The sequence below is a fragment of the Nannospalax galili genome, unplaced genomic scaffold (assembly GCF_000622305.1).
Source record: "Nannospalax galili isolate Female #2095 unplaced genomic scaffold, S.galili_v1.0 scaffold664, whole genome shotgun sequence".
NCBI classification, from domain to species: Eukaryota; Metazoa; Chordata; class Mammalia; order Rodentia; family Spalacidae; genus Nannospalax; species Nannospalax galili.
Window position 1 is genome coordinate 939,098 of NW_008354274.1, and position 11,099 is coordinate 950,196.

General features: G+C 50.9%; 1 protein-coding gene across 1 annotated transcript in view; it reads right to left on the bottom strand.

Annotated features, from left to right (window-relative positions):
* Positions 1–200: 200 nt before the first annotated feature.
* Positions 201–11,099, bottom strand: part of Foxk1 (forkhead box K1) — an 83,819-nt gene continuing 72,920 nt past the window's right edge. Inside the window, exons 5-9 of the mRNA XM_008851384.3 lie at positions 9,990–10,183; positions 8,947–9,113; positions 8,574–8,858; positions 7,695–7,919; positions 201–6,838 (exon numbers count right to left, since the gene is read on the bottom strand). Coding sequence (XP_008849606.1) covers positions 6,558–6,838; positions 7,695–7,919; positions 8,574–8,858; positions 8,947–9,113; positions 9,990–10,183 — 1,152 coding nt within the window. The 3' untranslated portion in view covers positions 201–6,557. The remainder of the gene's footprint in view (positions 6,839–7,694; positions 7,920–8,573; positions 8,859–8,946; positions 9,114–9,989; positions 10,184–11,099) is intronic.

Genomic DNA, 11,099 nt, shown 5'->3' on the forward strand with positions numbered 1-11,099 from the left:
CCTGCTGTCAGGAACACCAAGGCACCATGGGAGGAAGTATAACCCCTCAGTCATACTTTGACCTCTGCAGCACCTAGGGGTCAAATGCATTGACTCTCAGGAGCAAGAGGGGCTGTGACAGGCCATTTGTTGACTTCTCTGCCCTCTGCAGTCACCCACTCGCAGGGACCACTCACAGCCTCAGGTGTCATTTCTTTAATATATAATTTTTTATTTCTGGTTATAGAAACAAACACTAAAAGGAGAAAACAAAACTTCCCCCATCCACATACAACAATCAAATTGATAAAAGAACAGTTAAAGTAAAAGAAAAAAAAGTAGAAATTTTCAACTTTGTTATAGCTTTAAAACATTAATGTCTGATAACAGTTAGAAATCACATTCAGGTGTCAAACTTTAAAAAAAAAAGTATGGTTTTGTTATAAAAAAATACTGTATCCCATTTGAAATGAAAACCCAGGTGGTGGTGCTTGGGATATGTGGGTTCGCTGGTTTTTCTGATACCAGCCCTTGCCCCTGCCCCTGGGGATATGGGGCATGTCCCATTTCTGGAACTCGAATTCCCACTGTATAGGACACCACTGCTTTTTATAGCGCTGAATATTAAACATACTGTGAAAATACTTTAGACAGCCACTGTAAAAAAAAACAACAACAAAAAAAACCCAAAAAACACTCACACACACACATACATACTCCCCGAACACCCACCCCCCCAAAATTATTTTTACAGGAGAATTATTGTTCAGGTAAGAAAAAAATATCTCAGTATTGGCTTTAGGCCCTCTCTCACACGCACAGAGCCGCTGCCTTGAGGGACACAGCAGAATCCAAGGAAAGATCCAGAACACAGCCTGGGTCTCTCCTTCCCTCCCTACCACCTTCTCCCAGTCCAGGAGTCAAGCTAAAGGAACCCCAGATGCCTCCCAGGAAGGGAAGATGGAAGAGGGGCCAAACTTAAAATGTTATTTAAATCCCCATTTTTACCAATTAAAAACAAAACAAACATTCTAGACCAGCTAATCCAGAGTCAAGAGGCCAGGGAGCCATTTGGATATGTACAGGGCAGAGAACTTCGTTCAGGGAGAACAAATACTTAGGGGTCTCGGGGCCAATGCCAGGTGGGCCAACACAGCCCCCTAGGGATTCAGGGGACAGTGCTGAGTTTGCTTTGCTGGCGACAAGTGCTTTAGATGCAGGGAAAACTCTCAGGTGGAATGTGGGTCCAGCCTGGTCACTGTGCCCACTGAAGTGGCCCCAGGCTCCTCCACTATGCACTGTGTTGCCAGGGACCAGTCACACCAACCAAGTATTCCAGAAGCAAACTCCCAGAGAGTAAGCAGCCGCACTCTTCCAATTCTCTAACTATTTTAAGTGGGAGAGTCGGGGGAAGGACAGCTGAGGTGGGGGTGGGCTGTCCTACATAGCCTATGTTTGGCAGTCTAACAGAAGTACAGGTTACACCTGCTGCTTTTCGTAGGTCCAGGGGCTTCTCTTGTCCCTTTTCCCCAGTTGCTTGAATGACAGGCTGGATCAAGAATGAGGGAGAATGAAGCCCTTTCAGTGGGGTTTCTTCTTGGAGAGAAAGATGCCTGCAAGCAAGGTGTCTGTTTTCTTGGCTGCTGTCTACAACACAGAAAAGCCCATTGGCCACTGGGGCCAGGAAGAGGCTAGGAAAGCCCTCAGCTTTGCTTGGGTCCTACCTGACTCACCTCTCCTTCCTGCCACCCCCAGGTGACCGCTCTGCCCTGCATCATGCCCAGGCATGAGGCTAACTCACTTGTGGGCTGCTGCACCCTGACTTCTTAGGGGTTGGTTCTGGAATGCTCCCTGTAAGCCACAGAGCTGAGGGTCTGCTAGAGGGGAGTTCAGAGGACAGATGACGAGAGGAGGATCATGAAAGTAACTTTTTAAAACTTTAGTGCAAAACTGTTTTCCCTAAACAGAGTCAGTAAAACAGGTGTTTTTTACTTCAAAGGAAACACCTTTGATCTGTTCACATAATTCCACTTGACAAGCAGTGTGGCTTTCAGGGGTTAGGGACGGAGGGCAGAAGAAGCAAGCAGCAGCTCTGGACTGTTCAAACCACTGGGCTGTGGGGACAGGGCACCACATGCAGCCCAGCTTGCCAGTTTGTTGGGGCATCTATGCATGGAGGCCACACCCTCCTGGTGGGTCACCAGTATAGCAGCTTTTGGTACCAAAAGAGAGCAAGAAGCACTGGGACCTGGTGGTGCAGGCCTGTCATCCCAGCAACTCAGGAGGCTAAGACAAGAGGACTGAAAGTTTAGCCAGCTTGGGCAGCTTTGTGAGACCCTGTCTCTCAAGTTCTAAAAGTACAAAGGGCTGGGAGTGTGGCTCAGTGGTAGAGTGCTTGCCTAGCATGTGCAAGGCCCTAAGTGCAATCCCCAGCACTACAAAAAACCAACCAACCAACCAACCAAACAAACAAAAAAACCCACCACCACCATAACAAACCTCCCCCCAAAAACCCAAAGACACCAAAAATGCAAGGAACAGATATTTTCACCAGACCCCTGCACGAAGGTGGGTGCAAGATCTGCGTCCCCAGCACAAGAAATATAGGACACATGGGAACTGTAGGGGACAGGGACAGAATGTGAAAATGGCAGGTGGAAATGGGCAACAGGTCTTGGTTACTGTTCTCTGCCTTCACCCCCGAGAGCCAAAGTGCATGTCAGGGATCCCTGCTCTAGGGAGAAGCCCCTGTGTTTGTAGCAGCTATTTTTGGAACAACTTATTCTTTATAATATTGCTTTCGAGCAGAGGTATTGGAGGCCAGGCTTCGGGCAACTGCTCTGTCACCCTGAGTCAAAATGAGAGGTTCCCCTGCCAACATCTGGGGATGGGATGCCCTCGTGCCACATGCAAGGGCTTTCACCAGAGGAGTGACTCGGTCACTTTCTGACTTATTGTAGAGCAATAAGATGTTCAAAGGGGGAGAGAGGGACTGAGTCAGGTTGGGGGCCCCTACCCCAGAGAGGGTCACATCCCTCAGATCCTATGAAGTCACCTAAGTGCAAGGTGGAATTTGAGGTTTTTGAGGAAAAGTGGAGCATTCTGTCTCATCATATTTGTTTCTGAGGGAAAAGATTTTTTTTTTTCCTCAAATTAATCTCTGAATGGAGGTCTGTCTGTCCTTTGTCTCTACAAAGGACACTGATCCCATTACCTGGCTGTGGCTATTTCCAGCTCTCCTGGAATATCCTGGAATGCTGTTCTTAGTTTCAGAGGAAAGATGGACATTAGTTGAATGGTCTGTGTGATCTCGAATCAGTCTTCTGGCAGGCCTGTCAAGGGGCAGAGAAGAGCTGCAGGGGCAGATGGTGAGGGGGTTCAGAGAGGAGGAGACACTGTACCTCAGTGGGGGTGGTGGCTCCATGTATTAAGGTGAGGCACCAACAGCTGATGACAGACATATATTGTCTCCTGGATACCAGGCTGAAAGTTGAGGCCAGCAAGAAGGGACAAGAGGGAGAGGAGGAGGAGGAGGAAGGGGGAGAGAGGGGATAATCGAGAGGGGAAGAGAAAAAAGAGGGGGGAGAAATAGAGAGATTGAGGAAGAGGGGTAAGGAAGGGGAAAGAGGAGGAAGAACAGGAGAACGAGGAAGAGGAGGAGGGAGTTGGTGTAGGTAGGTGAGCTCACAGGGGTGTCTTCACTTCTAAAGTTACCATGGTGACTGTGACTTCCTATGTTTGCTGCATCTGTGAGTCCGGCCAGCACTGACTATGAAGCAGAGGAGAGAGTGGATGTATGGATACCAGACACCTGCTAGGGAGCACCTATCAGAGCCAGACGAAACCAGAGGGACCCTGCCCCAAGCCATCAGCTGGACCACGAAGCTGTGCCACAGCAAGGAGTCCCAGCATGGGCTGAGGAGCAGGGCCCCAGGCCCCATCTCCAGGGCTGGGGTCAGCCCACCCTCAGCAACTTCCAGGGTTGTCAGCCCTTGTCCACACAATGGATGGTCATGGCCACCCTGGCCCGACCTAGGCTCTGACTTCTACAGACAGCTCAGCCACTTGGTGGCTCAGAGCTCATGGGAGCATGTTCAGGCTGGCTGTGTCACCCCCTTCTAAACACTGGCTATTCTGGGTTATGGGCTATGGGGTAGATGCTGGCATGAGCCAGGGGGGTCCCCTGGCAAAGACCAAATACCCTTCACAGGAGTGACTTTTCATAGACTCAGAGTAGCAGCTCCAGGCAAGTCCCTACCCTCCCAGCTCAGGTTGCCTTAACCCAGGGGCACAGACCCTCAGCAAGGCTATGCAGGATTCCAGGACTGTGTGTTCCCACTCTCTCAGCCCACATTCTTCCACATCTGTGTTACAGTGAGAGGGTTCCTCACAGAGGACAGATATCATCAAGTTTCAGAAGCCAGGAGAGTAAAAAGCTCAGGGTCAGACTGTGGAGACCTGACATTGATGGGACAGAGGGTTATCCATGGTTCTGGTGGGGGCTATCACACAGCGTCATGACAATCCACAGTGTTAACCACGCACAGCTGAGAGTAAACGCTGATGGAGAAAAGATCAACAGGTGACCCTAATGTCCCCTGTTGCTGATCCTTGCCTGGCAGGGCTGATCTGGCCATGATCTTGGCCCAAAGAGCATTTCAGACTCTCACCTTGTCTGTCCCGCCCCTGCCATGCTCACATCAGCCACACAGATGGAACAAGTTCACACCATGTACAAAGATTGAAGATGCTGTGGGATGAAGTCCTGTGTCCTTCTCTACAGGACAGCTGAGCTGGAAGCTACCCCCGACCCTTGCCGCTGTCATCCCAGCCCAGTTTCTCTGAAACTTCCCAGGCAACAGGACTTCAAAACAAAGCTTATTTCCAGCTTGAAGTTTAGAGCTACAGAAACTGACTGGGGAGCTCAAAAAAGACACTCCCGAGGGCAGCCAGACACTCTGCACTGGTCCTTGGTGTGTGCCAGGGAGCGATGACTTTGACGGTGGCTGTAGATAAGGGGACATGGCAACCATACAGAGAAGCATGGACTCAATCTATCTGATCACCTGCTGTCCTTGGTCACAGCATCCAGGTCATGGACCAGTCCCCCTCCAGCAAAGGCAGGGTGTGGACTTGTGGCTCCTCATTTCCCTGGGACAGGCTATCTCTTCTGGGGCTGTTACTCACAGTCCACCCCCAAGGAGGAGCAACATTGAGTGATCTGCTACCTGGAAGTCCGCCACTTACACAATCGCCGTTACTGCTTCCACAGAGTCACCTCTCACCCTCAAACTGTGGGGAACATTCAATGGCTAGGGTTCAGCTCCCGCTGCTGCTCCTTGGCATGTGTCCAAGTATCACTGGTGGCTTGTCTGGGCATGCAAAGGGGACGTCACTGGGGGATTTCCTTAGTCCCTCGGCTGATCCTGTCCTTTGGTTCTTGCCATGTGGCATTCAAAATTGGCATGGGCCTTTCCACCAGCCTGAAGAGGTAGTTTCCTTTGTGGTGAGGACTGGCCTGGGGCCCCCACCTTCACGTAGATGAGAGGGTTCCAATTTTCGAACAGTGGACGGGTTTTTAGGGTGTTCAGGAAACTAGACTGTGAGGGGACAGTGTGAGCACACTGTGTCCTGTGGCCCCTCCAGCTGCTGGGAACACAGGGCTCATTCCTTCATGGTCTTCCAGAAATATGTACTGTTCTTTCCACTGAACAAAGGAATGGCCGACTTCTGCCTGGAGCTGCCCATGTTCCCTGGGCATGCAATGCTGAGCATGCGATGCTGTAAGAGGTTCTGGGTTCAGCCACTGCTGGGAGCCGCCAATCCTTCTTGGAGTTACCAGGCAGAGCGGCATGTTGGCATGGGGCTGGTATGGGTAAGCGCCTGGCCCTATGGCTTCTCAGCTCATTACTGGTGGGAACCCCAAAGACATGGAAACCCTTTTATGTTTGTCTCAGGTTTTGAGATGAGCCCAAATTCCATGTTTAAACATAAGAAATATTTAGGGCCCAAAGTCAAAGTAGATCTACCTCCCTGATCCCAGTGAATATCATGCTCTACGTCACTTTGGGGGAGTATACCAGCCTGAAGCTGGGAAGTTCCTGCAGTTGTCTGGTCTGTTATCGATCAGTTAAAAATCAGTCTGGTCTGCTACCAATCAGATGTCCTCTTCCGTTCTGGGGAAAGTGGCCTGGATTTGCTCTGCATGTGCTTCTGTCCAGTTCTGGGGAGCAAGATCTTCTTTGTGGGTGCTGGCCAGGGATCAGTTCTTGAGACGCCGGGCTAAACCATCTTCCCTTTGTCCCAAGGGCCAGGGAGAGGTGATGGTGTGAGAGAGGGGTAAATAAACACACAGAACCCCAGATTCATACAATCAAGTTGTCTGAATGTGTTTATGTGTTTTCTTTCAAACCACGGGAGGACAGGATATAAAAAGGAAATTGTCTGAGTGTGGAGGCCACCTGTGTGGCACACGTGCTGCAGGCAGCTGGGAGCTTTTCTACTCGGTCCTTGAGTGCACCTGCTGGCCGCTTGGGTTCCTGTGGTGTGAGTTCCACTCTACTTTTGCATGGGTAACTTCACTCCCCGGTACCTGGGCCCTGTGGGCCAGTGATTGCCATTGCTGTGGCCTGTGTGGTGGCTGTCCCACTGGGCTCCTCTACCCGGGACCTCTTGACCTCAGGCTCCCCACTGGAAGAGGCAGAGGTGGTGGTGGAGTTGGCTGGGGTCGGCGTGGTGTTGGTTGCCACCGAGACAGCTGCTGTTGGCTCCTCAGGCCCCACTTCGCAAACTCGGGTGACCACTACTGGTGTGGATGAACTTGCCTGGGCTGCCAGGAGTTGCAGGGGGCTGGTAAGGGCTGGAAACAGGAAGAAAAGATTACATGAGGATGGCCACTGATCTAAATCAGTAGCAAAATCAGCCATAGCTCTATCTCACTACAGTCCTCACACAGGGAGTCTTCCTCCCTACCCAGGCCAAGCTTGGGTCTGACATCCTACAGCCTGCTAACTCAGAGTCCCTTCGCCTATTGCTTCTGTCACCCTGAGGATATTCTGGGGACTCTTTCCCTCACCCCCTTACCTCCTCACCCCCTGTGATGGCTAATCTTGATTATCAGTTCAGTGGGATTCAGAATCACTATAAAAACAAACCTCTGAGCATGTCTGTGAGGGAGTTTCTAGACTGGGCTGAGGAGGGCAGACCCACCCTGAATGTGGGCAGCACCATTCCTGGGCTGGGGTCCTGGACTGAATAAAAAGGAGAAAGGGAGGTGAACACCAGCATCCATCTCTCTCTGCTTCCTGACTGCGATGCCAGGTGACCAGCTGCCTCACACTCCTGCCACCATGCCTTCCCACTGTGAAGGAGTGCACCCTCAAACTCTCAGCTGAAATAAAACCTTCCTTCCTTAAGTTGCTTTTGTCAGGTATTTTGTCACAGCAATGAAAAAAGTAACTAATATACTCCTTGCACAGAGGCCTACCCACCAGCACCCTGCTCTCTGTGCTGGCTAACTCTAACTTCCTCCTCTGACCCCTGCTGTTGTCACTTGAGGTGACATGGGGTCTCCTTGCTAGTGATTTTTTCTAGCATGGCCACAGTGCCTGGCACAGAGCAAATGTAAACTGAGCAGAGTGGACAAGATGGAAAAGCTCTTGTGAGAGTTCTGTTGATGGAACAGGATTTGGGTTGAGGATGGGTCAGGACCTCACCATAAGCATTGCCAGTTAAACTATTTGTGGGCACAGCATGCTTTCCATTTTGAGTGACGGCCCGGACTGGAAGATGGTGCTGCCCCATTGTCACTGGTGTGGCTGGCTGCAGGATGGTGACCGTGTGCCCTGGGACCCCTGGGGCCATCTGGCTGGCGACCGTCTGGATGACTCGACTGGCTGCAGGGATTGTGGCAAATGCAATGGTGGGCTTGTCTTCCAAACCTGTGGGGCAGGCAGGCAGGCAGTCAGAATCACATGCAGCCCAGGAGGCCTTCCTTCATCTCAGCACTGGGGTTGGGGATGGGGTGGCACTGGTAGAGACTGCTTCCCAAGAAAATTCCAGAGGAAATGTGTTTTAAAAAAATTAATAGGGTTTTAGAAGAATATGCTGGCCAGGCATGATCAGCCACACCTTTAATCCCAGCACTCAGGAGGCAGAGGTAGGCAGATCTCTGTGAGTTCGAGACCAGCCTCGTCTACATAGGGAGTTTCAGGCCAGCTGGGGCTACAGGGAGACCCTGTCTCAAAAAAAATAAAATAAAATAAAATTAAATTAAAAAAACCCCAACAAAATACATTTTTAAAAATAAATGACTACAATCCAATGTCACCTTGAGAAGAAACAAAATTCAAGCAAATAGCTATGTGCATTGGAAGGTTCTGTTAAGCAAGAGAGAAATGCCTGGGGATGATCCACATATATTGTCTTAAAAAGGCTTTAAAAAGCTTGAAAGGCTGTAATTCTAGGATCTGTAGCAAAGATCCATTTTCCTTTGCCCTCTTCCCCACCAGCTGGGCCAATGGCCCAGGCCCGCAGTGCCTAACAGTGACAACCATCCTGGGTCCTAGCTGGTAACACGGCTGTGGCGACATTACCTCTTGCCTCGCTGCCCAGGTCCAGCACAGCTGTGCCTGCTGTGTCGTGGGAGCCCCCGGCTGAGCCCTGGCTGGTGAGAATGTACCCGTTGGCTGAGCTGGCAGAGGTGGTGACCACTCTCACCATGGTGACGGTGGGGGCCTGCTGTACCACATGAATGGCGTGGCCCGAGGGCTGCTGGGAGGTCACTATGGAGGCTGGCATGTAGGCGACGGGCTTAGCCACTAAGTTGGAAGGTCGGGGAGGCACAGCCATGATCACTGGCTGGGCGCTGACAGGGGAGCCTGTGGGAAGGACACAGAACAATTACTAGAGGGATGGGGAGCAGTGTCTTCATTCGTCATGTCTGAAAAGAGGAGGAAACTTCCTTACCGGGGGCACTCTGGGAATAGCGGTACTCTGGAACAGAGGCTAACTTTGATCCCAAGTCAGGGTCATGGGGAATGGGGGAACCCTCCCGAGACAGGCACTCTGGGGTCTGCAGGCCACTGGAACGAGGGGACATCAGCCCAGGGTGGGTGGGAGAAGCTGGAGCGCTCCTGAAATGAGAAAGGGGCACACCAAGATGGCACATCATGACGGTGGAGGTTATAAAAGATGACTGCTCCCCATGTTCACCTGCTACATCTCAGTCTCCCAATTCCTAAGACATACCCATGTAGCTCACACTTCCTCGGGGGGGGGGGTCCCCCTTCTATCTCCCTGAGGTTTTCCCAACTCTGTTTCCTGATGACAAAGACCCAACATTGCTAGTTCCACCCAGTGGAGCATTGGGTGGGCAGGGCTCCATCGAATGGGGTTGAAGTGTGGGTGGGGGGATAGACGGTTATCTTGGCTTCCTGAAAGTGCACATTCCACAGCACACAGGACATAAACTATCTCTCCACCCTCCAGGAGTGGTTTGGCCTGTGTCAAAAAGAAAAAGCTTTTAGGTAGGATGATGCAGATCTAGGCTTGCCTAGATCTAGATCAAGGCCTGCCTAGGCTACAGAATGAGTTTAAGGCCAGTCTGGACAACTTAACAAGACTCTGGCTCAGAGGCCAAGGTTGGGAATGTATATAGCTCAGTGGTAGAGCACTTGCCTAGAATCCCCCAGTGAGGCACTTAGGGAGAGGCATGGCTCAAAGATCTCCCAGTGAGAGGCTGGAGATGTGGCTCAGTGGTAAAGCACTTGCCTAGAATCCCCATGAGGGGCACCTGCAGAATTGCCATGAGTTCAAGGCCTACAAAGTGAGACCTTGTCTCAAAACAAACAAAACACCCCCCCCCAAAAAAAAACAAAAGAGAGGTTTATTGGTCTGAAAGCAATATTCCAGGAAATGCAGTCTTAAGGTGCTAAGGATAATCCCTTGAACCTCTATTACCCAGGGAACATGGCTTCACTGAGAGCATATGGACAACAGCTGGGGCTTACCGTGAGGACAGAGGCCCGAACGGCGTGCGGAAACAGGAGACGCCCCTCTGTCTCCGCTTTCGGAATGCCTGTTCAACCAGTTTGGCTTCAGAAGCAGGGTCTATTCGCCAAAAAGAGCCCTTCCCAGGCTCCTCCTGAGACCGTGGGACTTTGATAAAGTAACGGTTAAGAGAGAGGTTGTGTCGGATAGAGTTCTGTAGGAGATAAGAGAGAGATGTCTATCAGTCACAGCCCATCAGAGGGCCACAGCCCTTCAGAGGGCCACAGCCCTTCAGAGGGGCAGATCCCATGGCCCACAACCTGAATCACATAACAGCTGCAACAGGACCTGCTGGTGGACGCATCATGGTCCCGATAGGGGCACAGAGCTGTCTTTCCCATTTAATTCCACACTGTGAAACCCACCACTGTTCTTTATGAAGAATCAAAGCAGAAAGACAGGCGTGTGTGTGTGTGGACATGCCGGAACAAAGAAAAGATGGAGGCCGGCAGAGCTCAGAACAGCTTCTGAGGGCTAGAGAGATGGCTTGGTGGTTAAGAACACTGGCTGCTCTTGCTGAGGACTGGGGTTCACTTCCCAGCACCCACATGGCAGCTCACAACTCCAGTTTCAGAGGATCTGATGCCTTCTTCTGGCCTTCATGGGTATTGCATGCATGTGGTCCACATGTAGGCAAAACATTCATACACATTTAAAAAAAAAAAAAAACACCCTCCTGGGTCGATTAGTTCCCAGGGACTATGAGCATCGCGCAAAATGTCCTGTAATGGTGGTGGGTCATCTGGCCTCTTGATCAAGGAAGCCAAGGAGACCCCACCAGATGGACTTGAGCCAGTGTCCAGTCTATAAAGAGGAGGGTCAACACGGAGGAATCATTTCCTCCATCCTTCCAAGAGGAGCCAACAATGGTCGAGCAGGACCTTTGACTTATCCTCACATGAATGGAGCTGGTAAAAGAAAGGAGCCAGGGGCTCCTCCCAACCCCATGGGACCCCTGAGGAACAAATCCTCTAACAACCTCAAGAGTAAAAACAAATCAGTTTATCTAGTCCAATTGTATGTCCTTAAACACCAAAAAGGAAAGTATAACCAAAGATTAAAGGGGCCAA